The sequence below is a fragment of the Giraffa tippelskirchi genome, chromosome 6, assembly GCF_054371585.1.
Source record: "Giraffa tippelskirchi isolate mGirTip1 chromosome 6, T2T-mGirTip1v1.2.pri, whole genome shotgun sequence".
NCBI classification, from domain to species: Eukaryota; Metazoa; Chordata; class Mammalia; order Artiodactyla; family Giraffidae; genus Giraffa; species Giraffa tippelskirchi.
The window spans coordinates 58,192,480-58,212,002 of NC_137280.1; the positions used below are offsets into that span (position 1 = coordinate 58,192,480).

The 19,523-nt window shown below is 40.7% G+C and overlaps 1 protein-coding gene across 7 annotated transcripts in view; it reads left to right on the top strand.

The window, feature by feature from the left end:
• The window catches only part of SPIDR (scaffold protein involved in DNA repair), a 274,921-nt gene that overhangs the window by 78,598 nt on the left and 176,800 nt on the right, over positions 1-19,523 (top strand). For all 7 annotated transcript variants that reach the window (XM_081498011.1, XM_081498004.1, XM_081498005.1 and 4 more), the window contains one exon: positions 18,887-19,137. In XM_081498011.1, coding sequence (XP_081354137.1) covers positions 18,887-19,137 — 251 coding nt within the window. The remainder of the gene's footprint in view (positions 1-18,886; positions 19,138-19,523) is intronic.

The window sequence follows — 19,523 nt, forward strand, 5'->3', positions numbered from 1 at the left end:
GACCACAAGTAGTTTTTCAGTATTTTCTCAAGTTCTTAAGACACTTAATTTGCCCTCTTGACTTCCTCTTCATCTTAGAACCTGCAATTTCCTTTGTAGGAACAACTTCCTGCTGGGCTCCACTGTCTTTGGCCACTTCTGCCTTGGATGCCCTGCGTTTTCACCCAAGCCATAACTGCATTGCAACACCGCACCATTTCATCACCCTCTGAGTTGAGAAAGTCTAGCAGGAAATCACCAGTTGCCTGTCCCCAGAACAAGCTTCGTGTTTCTTGGTTGCTGTGTCATGATAGGCAGTTATGAAGGGGATGCTTTGTAGAAAAAAACTTCTTTTCTATGGTATATTTAAGAGTCTTGTCATCTGGGGAACAAAATATATGTGGAAAGAGAAATATTTTCACCTTAGTCTGAAAAAGATCCTATTGTTCACGACTGTTTTCCTATGGTCACTTCAAGTCTGTTGCTTTCTGTTAATCTCATCTTCTCTCACAGGACCTGATTTCACATTTCTCTCCTGAAGAGGTAGTTTCCTGCATGTAACAATAGGTCAGAGCAGAGGTGGTTACCCTATCATATGAGTAGTATCTGTAAGTTTGGTTATGGTCTCCTAGAGGGTCTTTTTTGTGTGTGTGTTATCTAACATAGACAGAATCTGCTCTCCTCCCAAAGCAGAAGGAACCTCTTTAGCTTCCTTCTCCACCAACTGCAAAAGTGGTGCAAAGTTCATTTCCCCATTGTTGCTGTTCAGATGGAACTGCTGTACCTAGCACATAAGGGAGGGTATATAGTGTAAAAAATTGATTTCTGCTGTTGTTATTTAGAGATCAGATAAAGAGAAGTTTTCAGTGAGTGATGTGGTCAGAACCTACTTATTTCATATTCTCTCTCACAGGAAATTTCTCTATGCCAGTCTAAACTCTTGAATCCATGCATACAGAAACCAGGTTAGGCTTTTAAGCTCACAGTCTCAAAGAAGGAAGGACATGTATACAAATAGCATGTAGAAATTCAGTAATAGAAGTGGGTACACTCTGTAGTGTTGGCCAAAGTAAAGCCCTTTGCGGGTTAGGAGGAACTCTGTAGTAGATACATGCTAAGCAAAGTGTGGGAGTATCTGTGGGGTACCCTCAGTGGTGGATGTGTGGGTGTTCACTCATAATAGAAGGTTGGGGTAAAGAGGACTTTGCAGATGATGGATGGATTAACAAAGTCTTCAGCATTAAATAAGAATTTGCCTGGTAGAAAAGAAAGTGGCAGGGCATTTCACGGGCTTCCAAGGTGGCGCTCGTAGTAAAGAATCCACCTACCAATGCAAGAGATGTGAGAGACAAGGGTTTGATCCCTGGGTGGGGAAGATCCCCTGGAGGAGGAAGTGGCAACCCGTTCCAGTATTCTTGCTTGGAAAATTCCATGGATAGAGGAGCCTGGTGGGCTATGGTCCATAGAGTCGAAAAGAGTTGGACACGATTGAGCACAGCAACAAGAAAAAGGCTCTAATTGGTTTATGGTCTCAAGTTGTTAGAAATTTCTTGTTTTGTTCAATTTCTTTTGTTATAGTTATCATTGAGGCAGCAAGTTGTAGAGGTGAAGGAAGGAATTTATATAGATTTGGGGCACTTACAAGTATGGTTAAGAACCTTGCATGATAAGCATATTTGTTCGACCTCATTCAAAGTCATGTGGTCCCTGAACGCTTAAGGTTCACGTCAGTGCTGGTCCAGTGTCTCAGAAGCTTGGGTTAAATGTTCTTAAGGTCAGACCGTTTCTATAAAAAAGCTCATTTCAAAACCTCTCAGTGATTTTTCAGAGCTTTAATTTTGTTAGGCACACTTGGAGATATTCATTGAGCAATACTGAATCCAGTTGTTGTCTAAATTAAATGTTTACACCTTGACTGTAAGAACAAGTTGCAGAAGGTTATGTGAGAATTCCACAGGAACAGGACTGTTTGTTGCTGGATCTGAAGATGGGGCGGCCATGTGGAAAGTAATGTCAGCTGGGAGCAGCCCCCAGCTGATGGGCAGCAGGAACCTCAGTCCAGAGGCTGTGAGGAGCTCAGTCTTCCACAGCTGTGGGGGCTGGGAAGAGAACCCTGTGCCCAAATGTGAAGCAGCCTGCCAGCACCTTGACTGACCCTTAGGGGCTCTGTGTAGAGACATCAGCCTGAACTCTCTTGCCCTGGATAAAGGTTTGAACACCAGAACTGTGAGCTAGTAAATGGATGTTGCCTCAAGCCTCTGACTTAGTGGTGATTTGTTATGAAGCAATAGAAAACCCAGGCTAGAGTTACCCAGTGCTAGAGAGCCAGGAAGTTACCCCTGGATTGCCTTTTTGTGACTTTTGGTATTATACTGATTTCACAGAAGGTATGAGCAGATCCTAAATTGATTTTTAAAATTTATTTATACTTATGATTTAGGTGATTTGAGTTTTATTATAGCAACATTGAGTGATGAAGAAAGAATTTTGGTATTCTCCTTTGTTTACTTTTTGTTTTATTATATTTTTAATACGTGGTTTTCTTTACCTAGGAAAGAAATTGAGAAAAATCATTTGTTCTGGAATGAGGTTGGCAAACTGTCGCTTGCATGCTACATCACGCCCCTTACCTGTCTTTGCAAATAAAGTTTTATTGAAATGCAGCTATGCATACTGGTTTCTGCACTGTCTGTTAGGGTGCTGATGCTGCAGTGGCACAGTTCAGTATTTGTGAAAGATACTGTATGGCCCTCAAAGCCTAAAGTACTTACCATATGGTCCTTTACCAAAAAAAAAAAAACCTGCCATCCCGTTTTCTAGATGGTGATCTGATTTAAAATCATATTTATCTATAAATAGTTTCCATGAATGGAGATTGATATTTCTCTAAGTCATGTAACATATATGTTATTAAAAGAACTGTATCTGAGTACCAGGATTGCATAGACTAGTTTGTACCTCTCATTCTACTCAAATGATGGAAAGTGTATTAAAATTATGAACTCTGTGTGTCTGGAATCCCTAAGACCCTCTCCAGATTTTGCGATTTGTCAGGAGGAATCATTGAACTTGGAAGTCATTATACTTGAGGCTGTGATTTATTACAACAAATGATACTAAGCACAGTCCGCAGGGGGAGATGTGTCAGAAGTTGGGTGACCAGGCACAAGCTTCAGAGTCCTCGCCCAGGGGTAGCAGAGGACACGCTTCATCTCGACCTGCAGCAGCGCTTGCAGAGTGTAGTAAGCTCACTGGTTCTGCGTAGTTTTGGTTGTCCCCATAACAGTGCCTGGTGACTGGCTGCAGTGACCAAACCTAGTTCCAGAAGGAAAGCAGATGCTTACCATGAATTACATTATTTGCACAGACCATCTGGACAGAACAGTACAATGTGGCCAAGGTACTGAGTGTGCAAATTGTTTCTATCAGTTTGAATATCCTAAGAGGTCAGTTCTCTAGTGCCAGTCAAGAGCCAGTGAGTAAAGCAGCCCTTCTGAGCACACGTGGTTGGTTCACCCCGTGTGTTAATGCTCCTGAGCATTCCATAGTACGTGTTCAGAAACACGCACAGAATTTTTGCTGGCTGTAAATGTTCTGTGGTACAGTCTTTATGTATGTAGTTTCATGTACATATAGAATGTTCTGCTAGTTACAGCTGTATTTCAAATATGTTCTTTTAGTAAATTATTTTTAGTCAGCATTATCTTTATTTTTCAAGTAAGAAAATCTGCATGACTTCATGTATCAAGCCCAACATAACTATAGAATCATGGGTCTTTAAAACTTCACAAAGATAAGCATTATTTTGTTTGAATTTATAGTTTAAATCAAGTATCTTCTTAAGGGTGACTACTTTGCTGTTTCTGGCTTTTATAGGGACTGAAACAGCGTGGTACTTCTTTTCATAGTTCATGTTCCTGCATGAATGTTAAAGAGTAATCATTTTCAGAGTTGACTTACCTCCATAATATTGTTTTGGCTCATTGTAGCAAATTAAATTCCTAACTGTATTAAACATTAGCTTTTAGTTATTGAAATAATGATGAAATGAGCATCATGAAATATTACACCTTTTAAATACCTTAATATAAAGTGCTTGCTGTATCACCTTTATCAACCCTCATGTTATGGAAAAATATACAGGACAGATTTCCTCTATGGACAGAATTCTCTTAAGTTTTGCCTTCCTGTACTTCTGTAGCTGTCAAAGTTAAATATGTATACATATGTGTGTATATATGTGTGTATACACATATGTATAAGTTTTCCTCTATTCTTTTGCCTGGCATTGTTTTCTAGAGAGAGGCTGATACAGTGTGTTTAGGATTCTGTGTGGATAGTGGGGATTCCTGAGATTATTTCCTTATCTTGTTGTGTGACTGCACAACTATGTTTAAGTCATTTTATTTTCTCTATTTCAGTTTACCTAATTTGTCCTCTTTCAAGGGAATATTGTGAGGATTATTTTGGTCAGGTTTGATTATTTTGAAGAAGCATATGTTTGTATATAAGATATGGTCAGGTGCTACCTTCCTGAAGTCCAGTTGGGACCCTTTCAGCTAACCTTGGATCTGGAGCGAGGTCTGGGTCCTCTGAAATACTTGCTCTTAGATTTGCTTTACAGTGAGTGTTTTGACTTCACTCGGTTGTAAGCAAGTAGCCAGATAGAGATGTCTAAAGAGCAGAGTATATATTTTATTCATCTTTTTGGTCCTCCTGTTGTCCAGCACTGAGCCTTGCTGTTTCCTGGTTTCAAACCCAGAGCAAGCAAGGAGTCTGTGACTTTGATAGTCAGAAATGCAGCAGGAGCAGGCTGGAGCATCGCAGGTTTGAGGCCCAGCAGCAGTCTCGTAAATGGTGGGAAAGGAAGCCTATCTGGCTCGTGCAGAACTGCACACCTCAACATCCTAAGTAATGTTTCTCTATGAGAACAGCTGTCAAGAAAATGTTAAACTACATTCAGTCTACAATATTTAAACAGACAGAAGTAGAAGTTACGGAAAATTACAGCCCTCTCTTAGAGATCACAGATGGAAGGACGTAGTAAAGGCTCCTGAGAAAGCTCAGGATTTAATTTCATTCATCCATGTTTATTCACATTGCCTTGACTGTGGAGCCCCCCTCTGCCTTTATCTTCATGCCTGTTAACACCTCCTGGAACCATGCTTGGAGACTGCTCCCTAGGCCCTGTGAGGCTGTATACTGGCCTTTCACTGTATTGCCTTTGTTTACTGCCTTGTTTCTTAGGGCACTTCCCTGGCTTGTTTCCTTGGAAGCCTTCTGCCTTCTCCAGACTCCTCCCTCCATTCTGACTTCCCACCCCCACCCCATTCTGCACTGTGAAGGATTTTATTTTGCTTTAGTTTAGTTTTTTTAATTGAAGTGTGGTTGCTGTACAATATTATATAGTTACAGGTATACAATATAGTGATTCAGAATTTTGAGTGTGATACTCCATTTATAGGTATAAAATATTAATTATGTTCCCCGTGTTGTACCATATACCCTTGTAGCTTTGGTTGCTTGCTTAGTTTCTCAGTTGTGTCCAGCTCTTTGCGACCTCATGGACTGTAGCCCACCAGGCTCCTCTGTCCATGGAATTTCCCAGGCAAGAATATTGGAGTAGGTTGCCATTTCCTCCTCCAGGGGTACTTGCCAACACAGGGATCGAACCTGCCTCTCTTTTGTCTCTTGCCTTGCATGCGGATTTTGTACCCACTGAGCCATAGGGGAACGCCCATGGTCTTATTTTGTACTTAATAGTTTGTGTACGATTTTAATTCTTTGCCTTGAAAAAAAGCAAAGTCTGGCTCATAACTAGCAACAGCCTGTGTCTTGCCTCTGATTCTGTTTGCAAATGAATAGATTAATTTTTTGAGTGTGTGGTCATTTTGCCTCTCTGTTAGTTTTGAGGCTCCAGTTTTGAGCGTGCTCTGAGTTGGATGTTCCTTAGCCTCCAGCTGACCAGGTAATCGTCTCCCACCCCTGCCTATCTGCCAGAAGACCACATTGCAGAAAGACATGTTGTCTTTCCCTGAAAATGTTTGAAACAGAGAGAGAGGCAGCGAGGTTGTGTCACAGACTGCGTCTGTACTCCAGTCGAGCACCATCTTCCTGGGAGGAGGCGTGCTTTCCTTTCCTGTCCTGTAGTCACTCACTGGGCCAGGGGATCCTGGTTCTGGGTGGATCTCTGCCGCGAGGCCCTGCTCGCCCCAGGCCATCAGGCGCTTTTGTGCCCTCAGCTGCTGCTCAGTGAACTTTGACCCACAGCTTCCTTTTTGAGTGCTGCAGTCACTGTCCTGCTCTGTCTCTAATGATGAGCCTTTCCCCTGCTGTTTGTTGTTTTCCCCTTGGGCTCCTCAGAGCAGGCACTTTGGTTGTAAAGATGAGGTGGAACGGTGCTTCTGTGAACCCACAAAACGTCGGTAGGACTTGAGTTCTGTTGTTCTCATCGGGCTGGAATTTGAGGTTGGAAACATTTTGTTTGGGGAAGGCAAGCCAAATGGTTTACAGAGGTGTAACTCTGGGTGTAGCTTGTTAAACCTGTTTACCTCAGAAAAAAATTTTTTTTTCTTGAATGTGTGAGAAAATCTGTAGCTTTTGTTTTCCCTCTCACTAGCTGGCAGTGGTTTTCACGGATAAAGTTTCAGTCACAAAAAGCACGCAAGTAAACAGCCAAAGTGTATCATCTATGATTAGTTTAAGACTGAATTATCTAGAATTATGTTGCTTTTACTGGTTTTTAATCCCAATAGAAAATAAAATTCTGTTAGGATCTAGAAGTCTGATACACTCCTTCCTTGATGATTTTGTTGTCCTTTTCTGCACATCCAGTGTTGTTTTTGATAGAGAACAGCCCACGTTAATGAAGGAGTGACAGTGTATGTGTGTGTGTGTGTGTGTGTGTATGATGATTCCACCAGAATTTAAAGACCATAGAGGTTAGGATTCTGGTGTCCACTCCCCCCTACCCCAATCGCCACCACTAGATTCATTGTACCCAGAATGATCTCTGATGCACAGCAGCATTCAGCTGATTTGTTAAAGGAATGAATTCCATTTTAGTTTTGAGTGGAAATGAAAGTATCTGATAACTAAACTTGTTGGCTTATCAGCTGCCAATATTCTTTATTCCCATTAATTCTTAAGAGCTGTATTGGTTTTGGTCATTTTACTCGTCACAGCTGCCAGGGCATATCTTCTTTAGCATTTTAGCTGTTGCCCCCAACTTTTAACCTATGTAAAAACATTTAGTGGTTGTTATTAGATTCAAAAGCTCCTCAACAGGCAGGACCTTATACTTCTCTTATTATGTCCTTAAAATTCCCGTGACTGCTGTCACTTGTAGTGTGAGTTGAAGAAAAGGAGGCTGAATCAGGATAAACATGGTGAACTTGGCGTGGCCTGGCCCTTGCTGATCTCCCCGGGCAGGTCTGGGCCGGCCAGTAATTGGGTGGGAGCCTCAGAGAGCAGAAACCAGTGCTTGGAGACACGGGCCTGCCAGTTAGGGTGCAGCCAACGGCTGCCCCCACGGCAGGGCCCTCGGGCGCACAGGGTGCTTCACTGACCCTGCTGGGCTGAGACCAGAGCATGAAGCTTTTGTTTTTGCGTAAAATACAGTAAAGTGAGCTGTTTTTTGCCCTGTAATTGGTTATCTCAAGGAGTGATTTTAGTTTAGTTACCTTTCATTTGTTTTGCCAGCTGGGTAAGTAATTTAGCTTACAGAAGTGTCATTTAGAATTGAAGAGGTTATTAATTGTTACTGATATTCCACTGTTGCTGTTGGTGCAACCTATCTATACCTTTTAGAATTGAAAGCTGTAATTTCTGAAGGTTAGAGAGTGTTGTTTCATCGGGCTGATGGGTATCACTTGTTTTATGGCAGCGTGTCTTAGTCTTGCAGGTAGACGCTTGACTTCCTGCAGGAACTAGGATGCTTAGGTTCAGGGCTAGTTCTTTACTTATGAGAATCTTTCCTGAACATTTCAGGCAGAAATTTGTGGATAGGATTACAGGAGGTAACTTCAGCTTAAAGAATATCAGATGAATTACATTGAATATTGTGTGAATCAATTTTTTAAATTAAACTTTTGTGATACTTACTTAAAAATCTATTTTAAATAAAAAGTGTTGAATATCCACCTTCTTAGAGAGAATTTTTTTATTCCTGATTTTTCCACCGATTGCAGCTCACGTAAGTGTATGTGTATGCTTCCCATTTTGTCCTTGCTCTGCTCATCTCCCAGATATATGCACTGCCAAATAACTGGCAGATTTTAAGGGAGAGACAGTGGAGTCTTTTTATCATCTTGGGTGCACGGTATTATATATTATCAAAGTAAGATGGAGTCATTGTGATTTCTGTCATACAGTCTGTAGGAGGTTGGTTGTCTATGTTGAGGCAGAAGTAATAAATGCACCTTGACTCGGTTCACGAAGCCCAGAAATTAGAGTGCCGCAGCCAGTTTGTCCTCACTCGTGTCCTCCATGAGGAGTCTTACGGGTTGGTGTTATTGGTGTCTTGAATCCTTTCTTCTCCAGTGGCATCTTTGTCAAGGAGCTGAATTTCCAGTCTCCTGCTAGGTGGCTCTGTGTGTCTGTGCTCTTCCTGTGATCATTTAAAACTCCACGTGTTCCAGAGAACATCTTCGCTCTCCATTCTTTGCTCTTGAGTGTGTCCTCTATTTCAGTTGGTAGCACCACTGTCTTGACTGAAATTTGGCCTTTTGTAGTGCATTACTTGAACCGACTATCGGCAGTATTTTCATTAGTGCTATTTGGTTACCGAACAGTTTTAGAATAATAATTATTAAAGTAGTAGGCTGTGAATGCATTTACACTTGCCAGTGTGGTGAATTTCAGCACATTAAAATGCTATAGTAACTTAAGTTGCTGGACTTACCAGGTGACTCAGTGGTAAAGAATCCACCTGCCAATGTAGGAGACGCAAGAGACACAGGTTTGATCCCTGGTTGGGAAGATCCTCTGAAGAAGGAAATGGCTACCCACACCAGTATTCTTGCCTGGGAAATCCCATGGACAGAGGAGCCTGTTGGGCTACAGACCATGGGGTCGCAAAGAGTTAGATGTGATTTAGCGACTAAACAACAACAAACTTAATTTGCTAGAGCGTGTCTTCAGTGGCTTTGGGAATGGAAAGAAATCTGAAGGCATGGGCCTTATCACTGACCCATAGCAGTCCCTGGTACCAAGAAGCCACACAGAAAGTATATGAGTGAATTTGCCATCAAATTTATCATCATTCCAAGAAATAAATTGAGACCCTCCTTCCCGCTGCTGACGGCTCACTTGATTTGTCTTTATGTGAGAGGACATGTGTGCTCTCTACCCCCCAGTCTGTCGGTTACGTTGTTATCTCTTGCCTCCCAGTGTCAACTCCACACTTTCATTTGTCGAGACTTGTCTGTGTATCTCGAATATCCCTGGTACTTCCCTGCCTCATGTGCTTTCTTTCATCTTTTCTCATCTTTAAAATGCTAAGAATTCTTCAGTCCTTTGAGACCCAGTGTAGGTTTTGTCTCTTCCAGCATCTGCTGGTTTCTGATCAGCCAGAAACAGGGGCTCTATTCTGTGCTCATTTGGAACATCTCATGTGAGCTGTGCTTACAATATCTCCTTTATTTGATTTCAGGTTCGTTATGGAACTGTATCTCATTAAATTCTCATGTGTAACACCTTACACATAGTATATCCTTAATAAGGTTGCTATTTCTTTAATGGAACACTTTCTGTACTTTGAGATATTTAGCAGATAGTTAATTTTTAGTTGCAAGTAACAAAAAGCAAATATAATTAAAGAGGAGGAGTAAAGGTTTTAGAACCATGCTAGTATATCCTGAGATTGCTCAGGATATATTATTTCTGTAACTGGACTATAGACCTGAAGAAAGTAATTACATGTGAATGTTTTCAGAGGGCTCCATTTGGTCAGCTTTCCCTAGGAAGCTGGTGAAAGTTGGTCTCTCCATCTCCCTGTGTCTCTCGTCTTTTGCTCTGGCAGCCTAAGCAGACTCATCCAGAGGTTGGTGCTGAGAAGTGTGGTGCTGCTGTAGCAAATACCTTAAAGTGCAGAGGTGGCCTCAGAATTGGATGTGGGGAAAGGCTGGGAGAGTTTTGAGGTACATAGACACAAAAACAGACTGCTGTGAAGGGACTGCTAAAGGTGATTCTGGTGAGACCTGAGAAAGAAGTGATACTATTGTTTATATATTTGGTTAAATAATGTCATTATATTAATTTCATCTGTTTCTTTTTATCTTCTTACTGTGGCTACTAGAAAATTTTAAATTATATATCTTTCATTGGGCAGCACTGAAATAGAGCTACATGTATGAACATGAATAAATATTTTAAAAAGATAATATTGATGGAAAAAGTAGGTCATTCAGAGCTGTGTTCAGAGGATGCCACTTAAAAATTTTGTATTAAGTTTGAAAGCTTACAAAATAATACTCTGTAGTATTTGTGTGTGTAATAAAGAAGAATAAAAAGAGGATGTTGCTGCTGCTGCTGCTGCTGCTAAGTCGCTTCAGTCGTGTCTGACTCTGTGCGACCCCATTGATGGAAGCTCACCAGGCTCCCCTGTCCCTGGGATTCTCCAGGCAAGAATACTGGAGTGGGTTGCCATTTCCTTCTCCAATGCATGAAAGTGAAAAGTGAAAGTGAAGTCGCTCAGACGCGTCCGACTCCTAGCGACCCCATGGAATGCAGCCTACCAGACTCCTCCGTCCATGGGATTTTCCAGGCAAGAGTACTGGAGTGGGGTGCCATTGCCTTCTCCGTTGATGAAATGCCAAATTCAGGAGGGAGTTACTTCCAGGAAGGAGGAAAACTAGAACATGAAGAGATACAGGAATTTTCAACTGCCTTTAAAAAAAAAAAAAAACTGAAGAAAAATTTGTATTGTGTTAATATTTGATGAAGAGTGATTAGGTAATGAACACAGGTATTTTTTATTTCTTACACTTTTCCATGTGCTTAAATTATTTCATAATAAGTAGTCATTATCGCTCATCCTTAAAATACTTCTGGAAGAATATTTCCATTTAGCTAAGGAATGACAGAGCCAGTGAAGTGACTTGTGCAACTACGAAACAGTAAAATAGGGGACCTGTGATTCAAAACCAAGTCTTTTTCATTCCAAAACTCATAGCCCTCCTTTCTCGTTAATCAGCTTCTACAGTAAAGATAAAATGTCACCTGGAGCTTCTGAACCTGCAGACTCCTGTGAGCAGCCTTTGGTTCTTTCCTCCTCTTCCTATCCCATGCACTCACACTGCTGCATGCATGCACAGGGACCCATGGAGCATGTGCACTCGTGCACTCAGCATGCTTTGTGAAAGAATGTGAGTTCCTTCCTGTCAAGCTGGGGCTAAGACAGCTGGGATCTTGTGAGTTGCCATTTCTCCCTGTGTCCATGTGAGGAGAGTTCCTTCACATTCATCAGGATTTCAGCCTTTTAGGAGCAGTTCTAAAGTAAAATGTGCTGAAGTGCTGCTGCTTGCTATCTTTTTCCAAATATGTTTGTTATGGCTTTTTTTTTTTAAGTCTTAGAAATTGGATGTGCCTACATTTTTCATGTAGGCACATCCAATTTCTAAGACTGAAAAAAAGCCACAACAAACAATACGTGAACTGTGAACTTCCAGATGTTCAAGCTGGTTTTAGAAAAGGCAAAGGAACCAGAGATCAAATTGCCAATATCCGCTGGATCATCAAAAAAGCAAGAGAGTTCCAGAAAAATATCTATTTCTGCTTTATTGACTATGCCAAAGCCTTTGACTGTGTGGATCACAATAAACTGTGGAAAATTCTGAAAGAGATGGGAATACCAGACCATCTGACCTGTCTCTTGAGAAACCTGTATGCAGGTCAGGAAGCAACAGTTAGAATTGGACATGGAACAACAGACTGGTTGCAAATAGGAAAAGGAGTACGTCAAGGCTGTATATTGTCCCCCTGCTTATTTAACTTATATGCAGAGTACATCATGAGAAACGCTGGGCTGGAAGAAACACAAGCTGGAATCAAGATTGCCGGGAGAAATATCAATCACCTCAGATATGCAGATAACACCACCCTTATGGCAGAAAGTGAAGAAGAACTAAAGAGCCTCTTGATGAAGGTGAAAGAGGAGAGTCAAAAAGTTGACTTAAAGCTCAGCGTTCAGAAAACTAAGATCATGGCATCTGGTCCCATCACTTCATGGGAAATAGATGGGGAAACAGTGGAAACAGTGTCAGACTTTATTTTTTTGGGCTCCAAAATCACGGCTGATGGTGATTGCAGCCATGAAATTAAAAGACGCTTACTCCTTGGAAGGAAGGTTATGGCCAACCTAGATAGCATATTGAAAAGTAGAGACATTCCTTTGCCAACAAAAGTCCGTCTAGTCATGGCTATGGTTTTTCCAGTGGCCATGTATGGATGTGAGAGTTGGATGATGAAGAAAGCTGAGTGCTGCAGAATTGATGCTTTTGAACTGTGGTGTTGGAGAAGACTCTTGAGAGTCCCTTGGACTGCAAGGAGATCCAATCAATCCATCCTAAAGGAGATCAATCCTGGGTGTTCATTGGAAGGACTGATGTTGAAGCTGAAACTCCAATACTTTGGCCACCTCATGCGAAGAGTTGACTCATTGGAAAAGACCCTAATGCTGGGTAGGATTGGGGGCGGGAGGAGAAGGGGACGACAGAGGATGAGATGGTTGGATGGCATCACTGACTTGACGGACATGGGTTTGGGTAGACTCCAGGAGTTGGTGATGGACAGGGAGGCCTGGCGTGCTTCAATTCATGGGGTCGCAAAGAGTTGAACACGACTGAGCGACTGAACTGAACTGAACATGAAGAATACATGGTTTCTTCTGTTGGCGAAGGCATTGTTTGTGTTTGATCAGCTGCTGAAGACATTATTTGTTGTGTTCCTCATTGTCATTTACAGAGATCCTCTTAGGGATCAAGAAAAAAACTTAGCAGAAAATAAATATAAAATTGAATACATTTATTAAATGCTTAACACCGCAGTTGACAAAGAATCTGCCTGCAGTGCGGGAGACCCGAGTTCGATTCCTGGGTTGGGAAGATCCCCTGGAGAAGGGGATGGCTACCCACTCCAGTATTCTTGCCTGGGAAATCCCATGGACAGAGGAGCCTGGCGGGCAACAATCCATGGGGTTGCAAGAGTCAGACATGACTTAACGACTAAATGACAATGAAATGCTTAATGTGTTAGATGTTATTGTTTCTCCAAATTGAAGATGAAGAAACAGGAATAGGAAAGTTAAACAAATTGCTTAAGATAACCTGCGATTGAGGGCAGGGCTGAGCTTGAGATGGTGTTGGTTTTGTATCTGTGCAATCTCTTCCTTCTCAGATGAGTTCACTTTTCTGTCTCTTCTCACCTGAATACAGCTTAAATGTTGATGATATTCCCAAAGTTCCAGCCTGGACCTTCTCTTCTGTTACATGGTTTCTGTGGATCATCTTTCCCAGCTCTCATACTTGAATGCACAGTTTCTGTCCCTATGGTTCCTGCACTTGGATCTCCATGTCGGATCTCTTTCTTTAAGCTCCAGGCCCGTCAAGCCATGACTGCCTCTTGGTCATTGTTACCTCAGCTGTTTCATAGGCGTTGCAGTATTAACATACCAAAACCAAATTCAGTATTGGCAACAATCCTGTTCCAGATATATTTCCGGAATTCCCTTTCTTGATAAATGTACTTCTCTTGTTGCCCAGACCAGGTGCTTGGGACCTCCTTTCATTCTGCCTTCACTTTCATTTCTAACACCTGGGAGTCCTCAAGTATTGTTACATTTTCTTCATTATTTCTTTCCAGTCTGCTTCTGTCTCCTCCTGCTACCTCTCTCATCTTCATCTCTTGCTTTGGTTATGGAGGAGACTTCTTGCTAGCTGCTGTCTCTACCTGCCCATAGTCGAGCCTATTCTTCAGAATGTTGTCTTGGTGATCTCTCCACACAAGCATGCGCCTTGGCTTGCCCCTGGTAAAACTGCCCGTGGCTCACCAGGGCCTCAGTAAAGCAGCATGCCCTGCTGTGGTCCGCTTCGATACCCCTCTTGTCTGCTTCTTGTAGATTGCCCTGCGTGTGCTCTGTTCTTTCTGGCCTCCTATTTGTGGTCGTCCTGTTCCTAGTCCCCGAATGTACTTCCTTCTCTCTCTGCCTAATAACCTACAGTTAGCATTCAACTTTAGGTGGCAAATCCTGATTCGAGTGGCATCTGTTTCCTTCTTCCCCTCTCCTTGTGCCCCAGCTGGCTTTGTTCTCTTACCTGTTCCTGTGTAGCCTTAACAGCACTTCTGTTTCAGTACTTCCACCAGTTTGTTCTGTGACTATTTCGTTTTGACTTCCCCATCTCCACAAAGCACTTATGCCCCTTTCAGTTTGTCATGTGAGTCCCTGGCACCAGCCACGTGTAGCTGGTTATTTGTTGACTTTTTTTCTAGGACAGTGGTTCTCAGTTGGGGGACGCCTGGAGACTTTTGACAGTCATGCCTGGAGGGGCAGTGCTCATTCCGCTAGTGGGTAGTGGCCAGGATGCTGTGGTGCACAGGACAGCCCCCGCATTATCCAGGGTGAAAGGGCAGCAGTGCTGACGCCGAGCAGCCCTGCTCTAGCGGGAAGTGCACAACTTTAGAGTACTAAAGGAAAAGACATGCCATAGCAAAAACTTGAAATTAAATCGGGAGCTCTCAAGTAATATCCACAAATTTCAGTGTCAAGAAACTTGGTTTTCAGCGTCCACTACTGTGGTTGTTTTTGTGGCCTGTTCTTAATGTTTACTCAGAAGCTGTGTCTGGCAGGGCAGAGTTGGGGGTGGGGGACATGTGCCCCTGATGAGCAGTGTGTAGTAACTGAATACTTCAGTTACACAGTAAAGTGGACACACAGTTGAGCCTGTGGAGAGGATTGTGGGATGAAGCTCTTCGTTTGACAGTTTTTTCATTTACTTTTTCATATTTTGAATGGCACCTGATAACAGGTGACTACCCAAACTTTTGAGATGTGGGAATAGGTGAGGTCCTTTTTAAGCTCTTAAAAAGATTTTAATGATAAGATTCTCAAAAGGCCAAATGTTATAAATGTTTTGCCTTGTGTATAGATTGGTAAATGATGAAAATTGTAATGCTAAGCTACACACACACACACACACACACACACACCGGTGCACATGCGCACACACATACCCACAAGTGATAACCTTGTTCACGTGTGTCCATGTGCCTGCTACAGTGCCAGTGACACAGTCCAAGCTGACCATCAATAGGAAGAGCTCCTTATGAGGGTTCCTGTAGCTATAATATGAATTGACGGGGTACAGAACCCATTCAACTAAATGTACAGTTTACATTTAATGAGTTAAAAATTTAGTGTAGCTATTAAATTAGGAGCAGCTACTAATATACTGGAAAATTAGAATACTGAAGGATAAATTTTTGCTGACATTAAAACAATGAGAGTGACTTGCAAAATCAAGTAATAGGAAAATATCTACCACATTTAAACATTTTAGCATGTTTCTGGGCAAAGACAGAAAACATTAGAGAAGAATGTTTTGATTCTTCTCTCCAGGATTTGCCGTTTATTTACTTATTTATTTATTGGCTGTACTGGGTCTTCACTGCTGTGCGAGCTTTTCTATAGTTGCAGCAAGGGAGCCTACTCTCTAGTTGAGATTCTCGGGCTTCTCACGGCCGTGGCTTCTCTTCAGAGCACGGGCTCTGGGTGTGTGGCCTTAAGTTGTTGCAGCTGCCAGGCTGTAGAGCACAGGCTTAGTAGTTGTGGTGCATGACTTAGTTGCTCTGAGGCATGTGGAATCTTCCTGGACCAGGGATCAACCCGTGTCTCCTGCATTGGAAGGCGGATTCGTTACTACTGAGCCACCAGGGAAGCCCCAGTTTTGGCTCTTGATGTGAAGTCCTATTTTATAATCTGGTGTTCAAAACAAAAATTCTTACTTATTTGATAGTTCAGAAATTTGAGTAGAAGAAAGTATAGGAAATGTTAGGAAAAAGACTCAGTGACTCATTCTAACATAGTTCCTGTTTTGGTGTTTCTTTTTTTAATTCCAAAGGTAAATATTTATTATGCTCTCAAGCATATTATTATTATATTATATAATATAATTATGTTATGTAGACAGTTCTGTCAACCATGCCATGATGATATTTCCCTCAATTATCAAGATAGCACAAAAACACAAATTAATAGAACATTCTGAAAAACAAGACTTTAAAAGGGGAAAAGGTACATAGGACCAGTTTCTTTTTTTTTTTGATGTGCGATGAAAAGACGATTTTATTTTATTGCATTTATTTTTTAACTAATAAATTTTAATTGGGGGATAATTACTTTATAGTATTGTGATGGTTTTTTCCATACAATCACATGAATCAGTTACAGGTATACACGTGTGTCCCCTCATCCCGAACCCACCTCCTTCCTGATCCCATCCCTCTGCGTTGTCCCAGAGTACCAGTTTTGGGTGCCCTGCTTCATGCATCAAGCTTGCACTGGCCATTTATTTTACATATGGTAATACGTATGTTTCAATACTATTCTCTCAAATTATGCCACTCTCGCCTTCTCCCACTGAGTCCAAAAGTCTGTTCTTTACATCTGTGTCTCCTTTACTGCCCTGAATATATGATCATCAGTACCGTCTTTCTAAATTCCATATATATGCGTTAATATACATTATTTGTCTTTCTCTTTCTGACTTACTTCAGTCTGTATAATAGGCTCTCGGTTCATCCACCTCATTAGAACTGACTCAAATGCATTCCTTTTTATAGCTGAGTAATATTCCATTGTGTATATGTATCACAACTTCCTTATCCATTTATCTGCTGATGGACATCTAGGTTGCTTGCATGTCCTAGCTATTGTACAGTGCTGCAGTGAACATTGGGGTACATGTGTCTCTTTCAATTCTGGTTTCCTTGGGGTATATGTCTAGCAGTGGTATTGGTAGGTCATATGGCAGTTCTATTTCCAGTTTTTTTTAAGGAGTCTCCACACTGTTCTCCATAGTGTCTGTACCAGTTTGCCTTCCACCCAACAATGTAAGAGGTTTCCCTTTTCTCCACACCCTCTCCAGCATTTATTGCTTGTAGACTTTTTTTATGATGGCCGTTCTCACCAGCATGAGGTGATACCTCATTGTAGTTTTGATTTGCATTTCTCTAATAATGAGTGATATTGAGCATCTTTTCATGTGTTTATTAGCCATCTGTGTGTCTTCTTTGGAGAAATGTCTGTTTTGGTCTTTTGCCCACTTTTTGATTGGGTTGTTCATTTTTCTGGTATTGAGCTGCATGAGCTACTTGTATATTTTGGAGATTAATTCTTTTTCAGTTGTTTAGTTTGCTATTATTTTGTCCCATTCTGAGAGTTGTCTTTTCACCTTACTTATAGTTACCTTTGTTGTGTAAAAGCTTTCAAGTTTAATTAGGTCCCATTTGTTTATTTTTGTTTTTATTTCCATTACTCTGGGAGGTGGGTCATGGAGGATCTTGCTGTGATTTATGTCCGAGAGTGTTCTGCCTGTTTTCCTCTAAGAGTTTTATAGTTTCTGGTCTTAGATTTATGTCTTTAATCCATTTTGAGTTTATTTTTGTGTGTGGTATTATGAAGTGTTCTAGTTTCATTCTTTTACACGTAGTTGACTGGTTTTCCCAGCCCCACGTGTTGAAGAGACTGTCTTTTCTCCATTGTATATTTTTGCTTCCTTTGTCAAAGATAAGGTGTCCGTAGGTGCGTGGATTTATCTCTGGATTTCCTATTTTGTTCCATTTATCTATATTTCTGTCTTTGTGCCAGAACCATACTATCCTGATGACTGTAGCTGTGTAGTATAGCCTAAAGTCGGGAAGATTGATTCCACCAGCTCCATTCCTCTTTCTCAATATTGCTTTGGCCATTTGGGGTCTTTTGTATTTCCATACAAATTGTGAAATTATTTGTTCTAGTTCTGTGAAAAATACCATTGGTAGTTTGATAGGGATTGCTTTGAATCTATAGATTGCTTTAGGTAGTATACTCATTTTTACTATATTGATTCTTCCAATGGAAGAACATGGTATATTTCTCCATCTGTTTGTATCATCTTTGATTTCTTTCATCAGTGTTTTATTCTGTATACTTGGTCTTTTGTTTCTTTAGGTAAATTTATTCCTGAGTATTTTATTCTTTTCATTGCAATAGTGAATGGGATTGTTTCCTTAATTTCTCTTTCTGAGTTTTCATAGTTAGTGTATAAGAATGCAAGTGATTTCTGTGTATTAATTTTATTAGCAATTTCAAACTGGCCTCTGGAAAATATTTCATTGGAATTATATGGGAAAACTCAATTTTTCATCTTTATCCTTAGAGACTTCTTTGGTCAATTAAGTGGGTTACATCTGAAGAGGCAGTTTTAAAGAAAATTTGAGTTTTAACAAATAATAAATTACTATTATACCCTACATTAAAATTCAGAATCAAAAGATTACTTTTTTCCCAGTAGGTGTTAAATGACTAATGGCATTCAGGTTCATGTTATTAGTTCAGTTTTTGAGACTGACGTATGTGTGGCACATTTCTTTTAGTTTATTGAAGGAAGATTGAAATGTTTGTACTGGATTTGGTGGATTCTGTGAGATAGTGTCTGGCTTACAATTGGTTTAATCTCTTCTTTGGATATATGGCTTGCTTACTTTGGGTTTTGTATCAAGAAAGAAGTTTAAGATACAGATATTACGTCTGCAAAGTTATTTCAATGAATATAATCATAAGGGAGTAGAATAATAGGCATGGTATAAATATGGATTTGAATAAAGAATTCTCCAAAGTTAATTGCATTTCTCTTATTTTTTTTGTTTTCAGACAAATCCTACAGAGATTTTAGAGTATTCATCAGATAGTGAGGAAGATGACAGCTCTGAGAACGTCTTGCTCATTGATTCAGAATCCTCTCACAAATACCACATGGATTTTGGATCAGATGGAAGACAGGTTACAGAAAGACGAAAAAACCTGAGGGTAGAATCTACAGAGATCATTTTGCAGACACCCAAGAAACAGACGAAACTTCCCAAGACTCCAGAAAGTTCAGCAAAGAAGAAGAAGCTTTTAAGGTTAAATACTTGATAAAACAGTTTTTCTTTTTCTTAAAAAATCCAAATACCTAAAATGTTAATTTAAAAATATTTATTTATGTGGGAAGGAAGATTTATTGAATAGAATTGGAATTTTGATGAGCAGTTATAGAGTCCTAATTTCTGGAGATGGTTTATGGATTTGTTCATCTAAGTTGAGCATCCACTGTTTCAATCAAATAACCAGCTTATGTAACTGTTTTCCTTAATGGAGATTAGTTGTTTGGGTTTATCAAATTTTAGTTAGTAACCATGTTCCAAGTGCTATCTTAGACAGTTAATACAAGTAAATGACTGTTCTTGTTTTTGAGTGAGTTATGTCTAAAGAGGGAAATAGAAATAAAGAGTATTAAGATTGCTTTTGT